The sequence below is a fragment of the Crinia signifera genome, chromosome 3 (assembly GCF_055691185.1).
Source record: "Crinia signifera chromosome 3, ASM5569118v1, whole genome shotgun sequence".
Taxonomy (NCBI): Eukaryota; Metazoa; Chordata; class Amphibia; order Anura; family Myobatrachidae; genus Crinia; species Crinia signifera.
The window spans coordinates 244,787,852-244,805,865 of record NC_139219.1 but is presented as its reverse complement, the minus strand read 5'-3'; the positions used below and the strand labels follow the sequence as shown (position 1 = coordinate 244,805,865).

Genomic DNA, 18,014 nt, shown 5'->3' with positions numbered 1-18,014 from the left:
TATCTCTTTCCACTTAATCTCCAGTTTAACTCTTCGCCAGACTTAATACATCTGCCCCATTATTACTTGCCCAGAATTTGATGCCCCATAGAGATTGTTGTGGTACAATCAGGCCCCAGAACAACCAGACTTTACATCTCAGCAGACCCATCATTTGGTTCCTGCTAACTGCCTATAAATAACCCAGGGGATTTTTCTCCCTGTGGTACATAGCGGCACCAGTAGTTGTTATATACCTATGCGTGACAGGCTGATGTATAAGTATCCCGTTAACTGTGCATATATTTTCTCTCTCGTTGTATAAAACATACCCCACAAAGTCAGGTTTAAACACTTCATTATTGCGAAGACCCCAACCCGGCTACTTCTTGATGCCACCAAAAAGGCAAAGGTCTTGTTCTGCTAGAGACAGAGACAAGGGCGCCTGAGGAGATGAGCTGGTCTTCAGAAAAAAGGCTGCTGCTCTATTTAGGGGTAGTCAGTCACTAACAATTATACCAGAGAAAAAATAAATGCAAAGCGAGCAGCACCATTTACTACAATGAATAACACAATTATGTTGAAAGGTACTAATATTTATGTAAAACACAAATTGAAACAATAATACATGCAATAAAAAGTGGCAAATTAAAACTGATTGAATTGCTCACTCCTGGAGAGGGTTAAAGTGCAGAGTTTCAAAGGCTTATGAGGTGAATCAATAGGTAAGTGCACATTACCAAGGACTGAATGTTGGGTCGCTGTCCATAAGTATTTTGGAATGAAGAATTATGACACAGGTCCTCTCTATTCACAAGGTCTCCTGATGTGATGCCTCTGGAGGAATCTGTGTGAGGTTCCAGACTTTTGCTCCCTATTGTCCCAAGGTCCTCTCTGGTGGTACGGCGCCCCCCTCAGACCGCTGGAGGAAACACTGGGATAGCACAATGGAAGGTGGCGGTCCAAGTTGGACAATTTTCGATGATACCAATGGGGAGTGACCCGGGAGTATCCAATTGGCAAAGAGTGGGTCACAAAGAACTGTAAGTCCCGCAGTTGGTTCCCACACTTGAGGTAATGGTCAAATTGACCCAGATGGTATAGACAGTCCAAAGTGAAACAAGCAGTCTGTCCAAGATTGAGGAAACATCTAATGCGTTTCACTACTGGCTGTGGCTTTATCAAAGGTGATGAAACTTTGATAAAGCTACAGCCAGTAGTGAAACGCATTAGTGAAACAGTATTATCTGACCTCTCTGGGAGAACCGGTGTGTTCCAGAATCCTGGTTTAGGTTTGGATTCAGCACCTGCCTGGTGCGTGCTTCATATACAATAGAAGGCAACAATAGAGAAGGAATCATTTTATTATAGAAAATCAGACTTGTAGAAATAAAAACTGTGGTGATTTACTGGGCACAACCGCGGTCCACCAACTCTTCTGCAAAGCTCAATAATTCCTCACATCGGTCTCTGTTCTCAGGCTTCTGACATTCCCTGTTATCTGGAAAAACCTCAATCCACGTGTCCTTTGTAATCATGTAAGAAAACCTGTAGGAAGATAAGATAATAATATTAGTGAAAGTAAAACACTATACTAATACTGTAGTACATATTGTCCTCTTTCTCCAGATCCTGCAGGGAACTCATGATTTTCAGGGTAGTCCCCTGCAGTCCTGGGAAGAGTGAGCACCTTCCCCACATTCTTCTAATGTACCTTGCAGCCAGTAACAAAATTACCCTCCCTCCCCTCTCTTTCACAGTCATTAGAGATTTAGCAGAATAAAGGTGGAGCTTTGGTGCATGGTTCCGCCCAGGCAGTTCCCATGGGGCTGTGAGAGTTGGCCAGCTGGGTGATATGTTTTTTTCTCTGACCTGAACCGTCTCTAGATTGCCGCAGCCCCAGGTAGGGTGGAGCTTTTCTAACTAATAGGTCAGGTGACTAAATAATTGGTCAGGTGACTAAATAATTGGTCAGGTGACTAAATAATTGGTCAGGTGACTAAATAATTGGTTAGGTGAAGATGAGATGCAAGTCCAGATAATGGAGAATGTGAGATGTGCAATATGTGTATGACTGTGATCTGGCTGCAGAAGGTGATGTAACTTGAGTGATGAATGTGTTACTCTGCTCTGTCCTAGCATGCCATTCTCTCAATGTCAGTTACAAATATAATACTGACAATACACAGTTTGCAATACACAGTAGGCTATACAGTAGGGTATGTATATACTGTAGTAGAACTCCGGGGCAGCTGTAGAATTAGCATGAGGTGACGGGCGTGCCGCTTTTTTCTTCCGTATGTTCAACATAAGTATACTTAAAAAAATAACATTTACATTAAATATACATGTTGGAAATAGGGGCGGGGGCACTTTTGCCTTTAGTGATACTTACTCAGGACCCGTGTTCCAGAGATCTTTACTCACGCCCCAGACCAGGTATTCTCGTCCTTCTTTCAGGTCTAAGGCTTTTTGGCATTTTTTGTGACTGATAAAATTGCGGTTCTTGCCCATAATATTCAGTTCTGTGCCTAGGATTGGAAAACAGTGACGTGTGACCGCGGATCTCCATAACCGTACAGAAGACAAAACAGAATAAGAACAATAAAAGCCCACACTCCCTCCAGCTGACAGAGGTCTCATACCTTCGGGATTGAGAAGGAAAATGTAGACCATGTTCCATTTATTGATTTATTCATATTTCAAGGGTTTAAATAAATGTTTTTCCATTCCATAGAGGAATATGTTGTAGTAACCGTCCATGCTCATGTTTTATTACAATAATCCACCACTTTGTGAATATATTACAATACAGGAGGTGGTTCTATGACAAGATGGACACTGCTTATTGTGAAACCTTGGCTATTTAATAAAGATACATCTTTCTAATTGAACGCTCTGTGCTACCGAAACCCTCATCCACTCACCGGTCACCTCCAGACTGGACTACTGTAATATTCTCCTATGTGGAATCCCTGACACAGACATTCCCCTCTGCATCCCTATCTATCCTCAATGCTGCTGCCCGGCTCATATTATTTCCAAACGTACTACAGTATGTCCACCTTCCCTCTCTTGTGGGCTCTACACTGGCTCCTCTTCCCCTTCCGAATCCAATTCAAGCTCCTCACACTCCCTTACAAATCCCTCACCCACTCCTCTCCCATTTACATCTCTGATCTTATCTCCCTTTACACTTCCATTCCATTAATGCAGTACAGATGGTGTAATGGTGCCTCACAGTGCTGAGGTCATGGGTTCAATTCCCACCATGGCCCTAACTGTGCGGAGTTTGTAGATTCTCCCAGTGCTTGCGTGGGTTTCCTCCCACAGTCCTAAAATATACACCAGACCTCTCCCTATACTCCAGTATGTTCTTTCTCTTCCTATTCTCTGATAGATGCAGAGAGAACATCTAGAGCAGAACTAGAGAGGGACAATAACCCAACTGACGGCCTTCCTGATAATGGAACCCAAGGTGTAGGGAGCGGGACTAGTTACTAAACATGCAGTATATATGTGAAGGCTTCACGGGTGGTGGTGGTCCTGTCAATTTGCATCTCTCAATAATATGCGTAATTTAATGAAAGAACAGTTGGGCCTGGTTCTGAGTCGCCTGGAAATGCCCTCAGCAGTGTTTATTGGCACGTCTGAGACCCTATGCAAATACTCCTACACACTTCTTCACTTGTGCGGCCAAATGTGCAAGGACCGAGACACCAACAATTATAGTAATCCTGATTGGTGCATTCTTATACAGCACCACCGGTCTCATAGTTGATATGTGCGCCAGTCCTATGGCAGGTGAAGTTTCTATTGCCTCCTATGCCTGTGCATCTGTGTGTGCAGCCACAGTCACTGCCAATTCCATAACATGCCAATACAACTGATCTTTTTGCATCTGCTACTGGCCACCTCCCAATCACCGCCCAGTACTCCATGACATTTCTGAATTGGTCTATCTTAATCAATACAGCAACACTAGTGACACACCATCTTCTTAGAACTAAAAACCAAGCTCAATCGGCCCAATCCATGTTGGGGAAGCTCCTGCCTAGCAACGAGTGTCACTTAGGGGCCCAGATTACCCTCAACTACTTTTCTGATATTTTTTTTTTCATTTTCTTTTTGTATAATTTTAGCTTGGATGGCGGCCCAACCAGCATATAGCCTGGAGCATCATGAGGTCATATTCCATCTATGTCATATGGTTCCCATGTTCCATAGAGGGGAATGAGAAGAAATCAGAGAACCATGTGTTGTGGTTTATTTACCTTCTTTAATGACTTCAACAATAGTCATCACATAGGTGTCGTAACTGTCCTTGTGCTCTATGGCAGTGAGCTTGGTCTTGACGACTGTGGGGGGAAAAATAGAACACTTGCAATGAGATTAACTTTTTATAACTTGTCATACGGTTATCACAGCCAAGGGTCAATGGCTTCCAAACTGTGCCTTGCAAAGGTGTCTTGGGTTGGGGTTTCAACTCAAATTATTTATGGCCAATGTAATAAAAGTGCTTGTGGTTTCCAATCATAGAATATGTGGATCAACAGGAGTGGATCCTGTGGAGCCCCTCTCATTATCGCCAGCCCCCAGGCCCCACCATCTGCCAGGCCCCGCCACCCATCAAAAGGGGGAGCGTGCACAATACGCTCCCCGTCATTTCCCGCCGCCAGTCCCGTCAGTCACCGCCGCCCCCCCCCCCCAGCACCCTAGCTAACCCTGCCTGTCTCCCTGAAGCGGAGACGGGCAGGGTTTCCGCCGCTGAGTGACTGGGACGTGCATGTGTGTGAGACGCCTGTGCATCCCAGTCTGATGCAGTCCCTCTCAGCCAAAGCTCGCCAGTGGGGACATTCTGGCGAGCACTGGGGCTAAATGAGAGGGGCTCCACCTGTATGTAACTAAGTTACTATGTAAATTTACTAAGGGGGTATTCAATCTGTGCCGATATTTCAAGACAGGGGAAATATCGGTACTCACCTATTCAATGCTGCCATCATTGAAGGGAAGTTTTTCACCAATCCGCTGCCATTTTCCCCAATCCCCGGACTTTCCGACACTCAACAGCTGGAACATTGCATTCCGGCTGTCAAATTACAGTCGGAAGAAACAAAAAAAACGGCCCAGCATTACGACTGTTGGGATGTTCTGACAGTCGGAATCCCAGACTGAATACCCCTAAAGCTTTTAAAAGTATAAAGTGGGGATGTTGCCCATAGCAACCAATTAAATTCTAGCTATTATTTATCTACTGCTTCTAAGAAAATGATAGACGGAATCTCATTGGTTCCGACTTTTAATTTTCAGAAGCTTTAGTAAATTTGCCCCTGAGAGGGAACGGCTGGTTTCCGGCTGTTACATTATATAATATATTATATATTATACCATATGATCATGATCTTACCATAGTCCACGGCCACGTCACACGCTTTTTCAAATCGTTTATTGGCATTAATATTCTGTAATTGCTGCTGCATAAAGCAATTCTCTGCAACACAAGAGATAAAGTCATCAGTATGGAGGTAAATTTTGGCTAAGTACTTTGTATTTAATTAGACAGAAATTCCTGTCTGAGGTCCCTTTATGGAACCCCATTCATAACATATCCCTGGCTTCCCAATGCTCCGCAAGCCTGTACATATTCTGCTGCTTTATGTAGTATTAGTAGGTGGCAGTGAATGGTATAATGAGTGTATGTTGATTATTTGTTCCTCCTATGTACTAGCTCTGTCTGTGTAAAGCATGGGCATTTATTATGAATTTGTGTTAACTTTAAGTCCGTAGGTTCGGTGCTTTAATTGACAGCGTTTTGCAGCACGTTGTCCACTGGGTTTAAAAATAATTATGTATCAAAAAAGTACTGTGTAAATGTAAACACATCATTAGAACTTCTGGACTATATAATGTACGATTTACAGTTAGATGCCCAGAGCAATGTTCTACCCTGTATGTTACCTTCAGCACAGCGGCACAGCTCTCCCTGGCAGATCCGACCCAGTAGCTTACTGTCCTCATCCACGTGGTAGAATTTAGTGCAGCGGTTTTCTGTCAAAAGGAAAAAAATACTTAGAGGGTCTTCAATCCCGGGTCACAATTGTCAGTCCGTCCCGACAGCCGTGACCCTGGCTCATTTTTAGCTTTGCTCGACCGCAAGTCGCTGGGCTCGGGCAAGACAGCATTGAATAGGCGCCCACCGGTATTCCCCCCGTTGGAAATAGCGTTGGGGATTGAATACCTTACATAAGCTAATTTCTTAATGGTCATATTATTTGTATTGGAGAACAAAGTCAAATGCAGAGGGTCCAGGTGCCCAGAAAACCCCCTTTCTTACAACCTTACCTGGGGAGTAATAGTCATACACTGTGACAGACGCTGGCTGTATAATCCCTTACCTGGGGAGTAATAGACATACACTATGACAGACGCTGGCTGGATAAGCCCTTACCTGGGGAGTAATACTCATACACAGTGACAGGCGCTGGCTGGATAAACCCTTACCTGGGGAGTAATAGTCATACACTGTGACAGACGTTGGCTGGATAAGCCCCTACCTGGGGAGTAATAGTCATACACAGTGACAGACGCTGGCTGGATAAGCCCTTACCCGGGGAGTAATAGTCATACACTGTGATAGACGCTGGCTGGATAAGCCCTTACCTGGTGAGTAATAGTCATACACTGTGACAGACGCTGGATGGATAAGCCCTTACCTGGGGAGTAATAGTCATACACTGTGACAGACGCTGGATGGATAAGCCCTTACCTGGGGAGTAATAGTCATACACTGACAGACGCTGGCAGGATAAGCTCTTACCTGGGGAGTAATAGTCATACACTGTGACAGACGCAGGCTGGATAAGCCCTTACCTGGGGAGTAATAATCATACATTGTGACAGACGCTGGCTGGATAAGCCCTTACCTGGGGAGTAATAGTCATATACCGTGACAGACGCTGGCTGGGTAAGCCCTTACCTGGGGAGTAATAGTCATACACTGTGACAGACGTTGGCTGGATAAGCCCTTACCTGGGGAGAAATAGTCATACACTGCGACAGACACTGGCTGGATAACCCCTTACCTGGGGAGTAACAGTCATACACTGTGACAGACGCTGGCTGGATAAGCCCTTACCTGGGGAGTAATAGTCATACACAGTGACAGACGCTGGCTGGATAATCCCTTACCTGGGTAGTAATAGTCATACACTGTGACAGACGCTGGCTGGATAAGCCCTTACCTGGGGAGTAATAGTCATACACAGTGACAGACGCTGGCTGGATAAGCCCTTACCTGGGGAGTAATAGTCATACACAGTGACAGACGCTGGCTGGATAATCCCTTACCTGGGGAGTAATAGTCATACACTGTGACAGACGCTGGCTGGATAATCCCTTACTTGGGGAGTAATAGTCATACACTGTGACAGACGCTGGCTGTATAATCCCTTACCTGGGGAGTAATAGACATACACTGTGACAAACGCTGGCTGGATAAGCCTTACCTGGGGAGTAATAGTCATGCACTGTGACAGACGCTGGCTGGATAAGCCCTTACCTGGGGAGTAATAGCCATACACTGTGACAGACGCTGGCTGGATAAGCCCCTACCTGGGGAGTAATAGTCATACACTGTGACAGACGCTGGATGGATGAGCCCTTACCTGGGGAGTAATAGTCATACACTGTGACAGACGCTGGCTGGATAAGCCCTTACCTGGGGAGTAATAGTCATACACTGTGACAGACGCTGGCTGGATAAGCCCTTACCTGGGGAGTAACAGTCATACACTGTGACAGACGCTGGATGGATAAGCCCTTACCTGGGGAGTAACAGTCATACACTGTGACAGACGCTGGATGGATAAGCCCTTACCTGGGGAGTAATAGTCATACACTGTGACAGACGCAGGCTGGATAAGCCCTTACTTGGGGAGTAACAGTCATACACTGTGACAGACGCTGGCTGGATAAGCCCTTACCTGGGGAGTAATAGTCATACACTGTGACAGACGCAGGCTGGATAAGCCCTTACTTGGGGAGTAACAGTCATACACTGTGACAGACGCTGGCTGGATAAGCCCTTACCTGGGGAGTAATAGTCATACACAGTGACAGACGCTGGCTGGATAAGCCCTTACCTGGGGAGTAATAGTCATACACTGTGACAGACACTGTCAGGATAAGCCCTTACATGGGGATTAATAGTCATATACTGTGACAGACGCTGGCTGGATAAGCCCTTACCTGGGGAGTAATAGTCATACACTGTGACAGACGCTGGCTGGATAAGACCAACTTCAAAGTACTGGTAGAGATTAAACTTTACACAGTCCTCCTCTTTGTGGGATACCTGAGGACGTAATGATATAAAAGTCAAGGATTGGTATTGTGACCTAAAACACAAATTACAGATATAGCCACGCTCAGTCACAGCCACAGTGCCACGGATGGATATGTGAAGCGCCATCGCCATTTTCTGGCCGCCATTGCTACTATTTTACTTGTGTATTCTGAACTCAGTTCCATAAGGGTGGGCTACCTCATGACCGATACTCTAAACTTTCAAGTCTGGTAATTATACAATATTGGCATCATGGAAATATTACTTACCTCTCTGTTAAAGCTGGAACTCATATAAATATTTTTACATTTATATTTTTTTTATATATTATATGCATATATTTTTAAGAAAATCACCCTCTTTTTTCATTCTCTAGAGAATTCTCTACATAATTTTTATACTATTGTTTTTATCTATATATATATATATATATATATAACAGTTTTGTAGAAGCAGGCACTCACCATAGGCAATTTTTCAGGGTTGAAGCAAAAAACTTTTATTCAGTCATAGCTGGAGTCGACGTTTCGATCCTCAACAGGGACCTTTGTCAAGACAGCAAGTATCCAAAGGACTGGAGGCACAAGGCAGTGTAACCAAACAGCTTCTCCACTGGCCATTTATAGCACACAGGTGCTGATTAGCAAACACTCCCTCTTCCTGCCACAACTCAATGCAGGAAGTGGCCAAAAGCACCATGTATATACAATTAGCCTGGTGTATTCAAATATGTGTCGCCAGATATAGTGGCGATTAGTGACTGTATATAATTGTGGCCGCATGTGTCTAAAAACACACTAGAAAAAAGCAAAATAAGCTAACAGCGCGATACCGGAAGTAGCGTGCGTTCCAGAGCCCTGGAACGCACGCCAATCACGGAAGTGACGCGCGCCTCTGGCGCTAAGAAGAAATCCAGGAAGCAAAAAACCAAAATAAGCTAACAGCGCGATACCGGAAGTAGCGTGCGTTCCAGAGCCCTGGAACGCATGCCAATCACGGAAGTTACGCGCGCCTCAGGCGCTATGGAACAATTGAGAAAGTGTCATGCGTTCCAGAGCCCTGGAGCGCACGCACGCGCGCCATTAGGCACTATGAAAGATATACACAGGAAGTGCCATGCGTTCCAAAGCGCTGGAACGCATGCACCAACACGAAAAACGGCAAAAATAACCAAAAGATGCCAATATGGGAATAATAACAAAACGTTATGCCTGCCAGAGCCCTGACAAGCAATCAACATAAAAATAGTTGGGCAAAATATGTTACTGGAATCTCTTCATAACAAACGGAGGTGTCATGCGTTCCAAAGTATTGGAACGCAAGACTGTCACTTTTTAACCATAATTATTATGGTATTCAGCGCAAACAAAATAAGCAAAAAACTTATTTAAGCAAAAAAAATTTTTTAACACATGCGGTGCCACAATAACTAATAAATTATATCAGATGTATTATGCCTCAAAATAGCCAGTAAAGAACTGCCTCATCATACGTCATATAAATGACCAAATCACTTATACAGTATATACATATAATAGACATACATTTTAAAAAACTACAGAGGGGAGAGGGAAGAAAAGAGCGAAAAATGGGGACTACTATATAATGAACACAAACTGCTTTTGTACACCAATAGTCTCATCCCAAGACTATATCAATTTGTGAAAAATAGAATAGAAAAAATAGAGAAAATGACATTCGCTGCATTGTCAAAAAAGATTCCTTTCAAAGGAACACATTATAGCTTATCTGTTCATTGAGGCCCCGAGGGGCAACAGTCCCCAAGTCATAAATCCAACGGGCTTCTTTTTGATGAAGCTTTCTACTTCGGATTGACAAGCTTGTCAATCCGACAGGCTTTGGAACAGAAAAAGTCGGATAAACCTGTGGCAAAACATTTTTTAGCAATGGGACATTCAGTGGCGAGTCTGAGATGCATGCTAATTGACTATGTTCCTCCTCTACTCCGCGGTGGAGATCGAAGTAGAAAGCTTCATCAAAAAGAAGCCCGTTGGATTTATGACTTGGGGACTGTTGCCCCTCGGGGCCTCAATGAACAGATAAGCTATAATGTGTTCCTTTGAAAGGAATCTTTTTTGACAATGCAGCGAATGTCATTTTCTCTATTTTTTCTATTCTATTTTTCACAAATTGATATAGTCTTGGGATGAGACTATTGGTGTACAAAAGCAGTTTGTGTTCATTATATAGTAGTCCCCATTTTTCGCTCTTTTCTTCCCTCTCCCCTCTGTAGTTTTTTAAAATGTATGTCTATTATATGTATATACTGTATAAGTGATTTGGTCATTTATATGACGTATGATGAGGCAGTTCTTTACTGGCTATTTTGAGGCATAATACATCTGATATAATTTATTAGTTATTGTGGCACCGCATGTGTTAAAAATTTTTTTTTGCTTAAATAAGTTTTTTGCTTATTTTGTTTGCGCTGAATACCATAATAATTATGGTTAAAAAGTGACAGTCTTGCGTTCCAATACTTTGGAACGCATGACACCTCCGTTTGTTATGAAGAGATTCCAGTAACATATTTTGCCCAACTATTTTTATGTTGATTGCTTGTCAGGGCTCTGGCAGGCATAACGTTTTGTTATTATTCCCATATTGGCATCTTTTGGTTATTTTTGCCGTTTTTCGTGTTGGTGCATGCGTTCCAGCGCTTTGGAACGCATGGCACTTCCTGTGTATATCTTTCATAGTGCCTAATGGCGCGCGTGCGTGCGCTCCAGGGCTCTGGAACGCATGACACTTTCTCAATTGTTCCATAGCGCCTGAGGCGCGCGTAACTTCCGTGATTGGCATGCGTTCCAGGGCTCTGGAACGCACGCTACTTCCGGTATCGCGCTGTTAGCTTATTTTGGTTTTTTGCTTCCTGGATTTCTTCTTAGCGCCAGAGGCGCGCGTCACTTCCGTGATTGGCGTGCGTTCCAGGGCTCTGGAACGCACGCTACTTCCGGTATCGCGCTGTTAGCTTATTTTGCTTTTTTCTAGTGTGTTTTTAGACACATGCGGCCACAATTATATACAGTCACTAATCGCCACTATATCTGGCGACACATATTTGAATACACCAGGCTAATTGTATATACATGGTGCTTTTGGCCACTTCCTGCATTGAGTTGTGGCAGGAAGAGGGAGTGTTTGCTAATCAGCACCTGTGTGCTATAAATGGCCAGTGGAGAAGCTGTTTGGTTACACTGCCTTGTGCCTCCAGTCCTTTGGATACTTGCTGTCTTGACAAAGGTCCCTGTTGAGGATCGAAACGTCGACTCCAGCTATGACTGAATAAAAGTTTTTTGCTTCAACCCTGAAAAATTGCCTATGGTGAGTGCCTGCTTCTACAAAACTGTTATATTTGGGACTTAATTGCCTCTAAAAGTGGTAGCACCGCCTAGTTGAACCAGGAGTATATTGAGTGCGGTATCTCACACCTGCTATATATATACATATATATATATATATATATATATATATATATATATATATATATATATATATATATATACACAAGTTGTTAGAATTATCTTTCAGTCAAACCCCATCGCCATTTTGTAATTATGCTACATGGTAGCTCATTGTTACCCAGGGTCTTGTGGTGAAATGTATGCCCACCCCTGCGGAGCTAAGCTTGGTATACATGATCTGTACTCAGCAATAATATAGCCCAGTGATAATCTGTAAATAATACTGCACATTACAGCATTAACATACGGTAAACTAAAGTAGTTCTATGACTATATTGTATACTGTACTGTATTTCATTGGAGACCTCATGCATGAGCAATGGTGATTTTTAAAGGCGACATCTGGTGGATGAAAGTAAGCATTACACTCAGCGGCAATGCCATACGCCACACTTGACACGTTATGCAACGCTACACCACGCTGTGACACACTGCAGTGCGGATAGAATTCGAATCAGATGGCCATAGGCAGGATAGATGAGCAAAGCTATATCTGTACATAGTTATATGTTTCTCCATCTCTCTAAAAAGCCACAATATTTAGAGAAAAACATTCAAGAATAACTGAATTATACAGGGAATAGTAATTTCTTAATGAAAGTAATCTCACCTTGTCCAGGTACAGAATTAATGTGCTTTTGTCATTTTCTCCTTTGTTAATCTCGTAATTGGAGAAGTATCTGTCCACTCTGTTTTTAAGCTGTAGATAAAGGGAAATCTCATTTTAAATAAAACACTTGATAATATACTGTATATATATATATATATATATATATATATATATATATATATATATATATATATATATATATATATATATATAGATATAGAGAGAGAGAGAGAGAGAGAGAGAGAGAGAGAGAGAGAGAGATCCAGGTGGACCGGCACTCCCGTTGCACTGGAAGCTTTTCCGGTGCCCCACAGCTTCAGGTAAGCATGTCCACAAGGTAAGTAGGTGCGGCACTCAGCTTTCTCATCCAAATAAGGAAATGACGACAGGACTAAGTCGACGTGTCGTGTCGTCATTTCCTTATTTGGATGAGAAAGCTGAGTGCCGCACCTACTTACCTTGTTATATATATGTATGTATATATATATATATATCGAAAAAGGAGAGGTGTGACCTTTTTTCCGCGCTGGCGTTAGGGCAGCACTTTTATAGTACCTTGCTGTTAATTAAGGCACCGGAAATGGAGATAGAAGAAAAGAATAGAAGTGCGCACTGTACTTTAACCACTTTTTCGTTATGAAAGATATAAAAAATTAAAAACTGTTTTTATTTGAATATCAGTACATGAACATTTTTTCTTTTAAAAAGGTTTTTATATATAGTTCAAATAATAAATCCAACAAATGATCCAACACCAGAATGGACTTCTCAAAGACCCAATGGGATTCTCACAGATAAAACCATACGCGTTTCGTCTACTAGGACTTCATCAGGGGTGATCTGGATCTAAATGGTTAAACAATGTACCGTAACTAAAATCATATAAACAAGATAAAAAATACTTAATGAAGTGCCTTATTGGTTTACTTGGTCTATCAAAACCACCGAAGGAGAAACAAGATGATAAGGAGGAAGAAGTAGAGGAAATGCAAAAAGTCCGGAAAAAATGAATCTTAGAATAGGGTGTATTAATAATAAAGAGTTTTTAATTTGTTTGTTTTACATACCCAGTCTTGTTCTTCATTTTCACAAACAAGACTGGGTATGTAAAACAAACAAATTAAAAACTCTTTATTATTAATACACCCTATTCTAAGGGACACAGAGGGTGTAAGATTCATTTTTTCTGGACTTTTCGCATTTCCTCTCCTTCTTCCTCCTTATCATCATATCCTTCGGTGGTTTTGATAGTCCAAGTAAACCAATAAGGCACTTCATTAAGCATTTTTTAATCTTGTTTATATGATTTTAGTTACAGTACATTGTTGCTCATCAAAGGAAATTCTGAATCAACAGATCAGGTGAAAACGACATTTTGAGCATGGCAGGTTAGTTCTGTATTATGCCAAAAGGAAACACACCAGACATGTCCAAACTGTGTCCCTCCGGCTGTTGTGAAACTACATATCCCAGCATGCCTTGCCATAGTTTTAGCATTCCCTAATAGCAAAACTGTGGCAAGGCATGATGGGACTTGTAGTTTCACAACAGCTGGAGGGCCATAGTTTGGATATGCCTGATCTAAACTGTGCTTTTCTATAGAGAACAAATATCATCCTTGCAGAATATGTTAATTAACTAAGTAATATTTATGAGATGTAATACTGTACAATATAGTGGTTTAATGATTTTTTTTTTAATATGTCCATCATCAGTATGATTTATTTATAAGATGCCACAAAAATCACCAAAGTTGGACAGTTACAAGCTACTAATGGGCCCCATACATCAGCAATCACAATTTATGGATTTCCAGATACAGGGATTTTTTGGCCAGATAAATGGATTTTACAATCTATCTGACTTTGCCCACACATTACAGATTTATTTCAGTGATCGGCAGATTTTTCCATCTAAAGATTGCATCTTCATATCTGGAAATTGCCCCAATCGATTGCTGTTCATAATGTAAATAGATGAAGAAGACGAATTGGGAATGCCCACATATATAAAAAAGATCTGCAGATAATACCAGATTATTAAACATGTTTAAAAACCTGATTAAGCAATCGATTGGGATTGCCAAAAGGGGGAGCCCACACATCTAAAATTTATTGTGGCAATCATCCATATCTGAAAATTGTCACAATTAATTGCTGATGTATGGGGCCCTTAAGTTTGCCTACATGTGGCCAACTAGAATATGTCAATGGAACAAACCAACTACATGGGGATGTAAGAATCTTGTCATAGTGGTGTCAATTTGTAATCCAGAATGACCATTGTCTCTACATGAACCCTATATCTGTATGTCTCTCAATATGGCTAGACAACTCTTTGGACAGTTTGAAAGGAGCAGATTAGACTGGTTTGTGAGAGAATTGTGGAGCTGGTCATCAGGGCCGGTGCAAGGATTTTCGGCACAAGAGGCAAAACATCGTCTGACTCCTTCCACCGCCACCCACACACCAAGATGCAGAACCTCAGATGAAAGTGTGGAGGTGGTGATTTATACAGTACATTCAACACCTGCCAATTGCCTTCACTTTAACAAGTATGTCATCCTTAATGTTATAATAGTGAGACTCAGAGTAGCCCCGCAGATTCTGGAGACCCCTAGGCAGCTGCCTAATGCTGCCTCATGGTAAAGCAGGCAGCTGTGCTGGCTATTATTTAGTCCATTTGATGAGACCATCATATCCATTTATGCTGTCATACAGTGGTTTCCTGGCCTTGTAACTCACCTTATTCAGCTCATTAATATCTGGAGCAAATCCGGTCATCATTGAAATATCCATAATGGACATGGTGGCATCCTGAGTTTTAAGGAATCTACAAGAAAAGTTACAGGTTTGTAAAACAAAGGAAATTATTAAAGAAGTGGGGTGAAATTTAATAGGATGAGAGATTCAGAAAGTTAGAGAATGTGGTAATAAAATCTCCAGGTTTTTTTAAAGCGGTAATTATGTACACTGCAAAATCAAACTGGTTTTGCAGTGTAAATGATCGCCGCTTTAACAAAAAAAATGGAGATTTATTACCAAATTCTTTCACTTTCTGAATCTCTCATCCTATTACATTTCCCCGTGGTGTCCGCAGCTCAGCTTATGTGCGCATGTGTGACTCAGACTGCTTATACCTATGCACACATAGTAACCGTCAGTGGTGGCTCCAGAGGAGGGGCTGCAGCACAGTTGAAAATTCAAATAGTGTAGCCTACCACGCAGATGCCGACTGGGAATGGTAAAGTGTCCACCAAGATCTGGCAATCAGAGCAGGATGCAAGCGGGGGGACAGAACAGTAAAATACCAGTGTTGGAAATGTGTGGTATAGCATAGTCATGTACACACCAGCAGAATGTTCCTGACCCGAGAAGCAGTGCAGTAACTTACCCAGTAGGGGGTCATTTACTAAAAGTCAAGTTTGATCTATTTAAGTCAATGTCAGATTGCAAAAAAAAGAAAAAGAAAAAAAAAGATCTTTATCGATGTTGGGCATCCAGGCCTAAAACAAATATTTACTAACAGATTATTTTTTACTTTCATTTCTAAATAATAGAAAAACAATTTTAATCCATCTAAAATCGATCAAAATCGACCATTAGTAAATATAATCCCTATTTTGAGTGTTGTAGGTACAGCCTTGCTCACTGTGGTTACAATAGTAAAGGCATGAAGCAGAGCAGGTAGGGCAGAGGTTGTACCAGCTCACCAGACAATGGGCCAGATTCTCTAAGCTTCAAAAGTGATAAACTAGAGAGTGATAAACAGCCAGCCAATCAGCTCCTGCCTGACATTTTTCAAACACAGCCTGTGACCAGTGTTCCCTCTAAGCTGTGCGCACGTGCGCGCGCACACAACTCGACAAGCGTGCGCACAGACATTACAACAGAGCGCACAAAGCAGCAGTGGTCTCTTTTTGCAGTTGTGGACTAAATTAATGTGTGTTTCACCCATTAACTACATTGTGGGCTGTGTTTTAAATGTTTAATACCATTTTGAAGTAAAGTTAACACAAATGCTGAACGTCATTTTCCAGTTATATATATGACGCACAAAAATTTAAATTTCCTTCCAAAGTTGCACAAACAAAATATTTTGCCGCACACAGCCTTCGTAAAATTAGAGGGAACATTGCCTGTGACATGGCAGGTAGGAGCTGATTGGCTGGCTGTTTATCACTCTCCATTTTATCACTTTTGAAGCTTAGAGAATCTGGCCCAATGATTGCACGCAGAACGCGGGTAGTGGCGCAGGATGCCTAGGTTATGCAGGTAAAAGAGGCAGGTCTCTAAGAGCTAATAGGACATCTGTCTCTCACTATGTCACTCTACACAGTAACAAGATGGTGCCATGCATGTGCGGTACTAACAGGCAGCCATCTTGGTTGTAGAATGAAGCATCCCCAGAGGAACCATCTTGGAGTATGCGCAGTAGCGCTCTCCCATTCTATTAGGACAGAGGAAAGCCAGCCAAGGGCTTCAGGGCAAAAGCTAGGTCCAACTTGATTAACTGCCTCCAATGTGCACCAGCGGTACTTATCGAAGGCCCATATCCCCAGGACAGCAGATCACTTAGGACCAGAATTTAGCTGAAAATTATATTATATGGATTATATTAAATCTACACAACTATACACTGGGTAGTAATAGTAGAATTCCGCTTAACTAGTAAATAGTATGACTTACCTGGTGCAGATTTTAATGGATACCGTTGATTTAGTGCCTTCTGGAGCCTTAGCTGTGTAGGGAAGATGTACATTAGAGATCGGAATAAATCCGATGGACAGTACTGTACTGTGGGTCTGTTACAGTCTCATTTCCTGCATGTTGACATGTCAGCATGTCAAATGTTGGTATTTTGACTACTGTATGTCGGTAAATTGAACATGTTGGCACAATAAATGTCAGAATTTTGACTGTTGCTCAATGGGTGTCGGTATAATGACCGTTAATACCCCTTCTTCAGGAAGTGAATTCACATTAAAGGATTAAGGTTACAAAACAAGATATACAACCCAAACAATACATATACAATGTGCTGTACAGATAGCATAAGTGATCCAAAAACACTGCGTCTTATGGTTATTGCTTTAGATATCACAAATGCCACAGACAGCAGACGCTGCTGGGAATCCCAGTTGTCAGGAAACACAGTGGCATCACTAGGCAGGTGCGGGGGGTGCAGCCCGCACCAGGTGTCACCAGTTAGTGGGGTGACACCAACATCAGCCGCGTTGCCGCAATCCGCCGCCGATTCCATGCACAGGGGAGAGAAAACAGCACATTGTGCATCTCTCCTTTCCTCACTATCCGCCGCCGCTGCTTCAGAGGGGAGGAGAGGAGAGGAGAGCGCTCAGCACAGGGCGCATATCTCCTAGTCCTTCCCCTTCACTATGTCTAATCAGAGCTTGCAGGCCGGCTCCTGATTGGCTGCGGGACCATGAGCCAGTCAGAGCTTGCAGGCCGGCAGCCAATCAAGAGCCAGCCCATGAGATATGATTGGCTGACAGGGAAAGACTCATAGAAACAGTGAGGGTGAAGGAGATATGCGCCCTGCGCTGAGCGCTCCCCTCCCCTCTGAAGCGGCGCAGCGG

At 42.5% G+C, this 18,014-nt stretch overlaps 1 protein-coding gene across 1 annotated transcript in view; it reads right to left on the bottom strand.

Annotated features, from left to right (window-relative positions):
• Positions 1-1,339: 1,339 nt before the first annotated feature.
• The window catches only part of LOC146064363 (complement C3-like), a 32,407-nt gene continuing 15,732 nt past the window's right edge, over positions 1,340-18,014 (bottom strand). The window contains exons 7-15 of the mRNA XM_083177785.1: positions 17,107-17,158; positions 15,163-15,250; positions 12,419-12,508; positions 8,227-8,332; positions 5,938-6,027; positions 5,387-5,470; positions 4,254-4,337; positions 2,375-2,510; positions 1,340-1,527 (exon numbers count right to left, since the gene is read on the bottom strand). Coding sequence (XP_083033911.1) covers positions 1,386-1,527; positions 2,375-2,510; positions 4,254-4,337; positions 5,387-5,470; positions 5,938-6,027; positions 8,227-8,332; positions 12,419-12,508; positions 15,163-15,250; positions 17,107-17,158 — 872 coding nt within the window. The 3' untranslated portion in view covers positions 1,340-1,385. The remainder of the gene's footprint in view (positions 1,528-2,374; positions 2,511-4,253; positions 4,338-5,386; positions 5,471-5,937; positions 6,028-8,226; positions 8,333-12,418; positions 12,509-15,162; positions 15,251-17,106; positions 17,159-18,014) is intronic.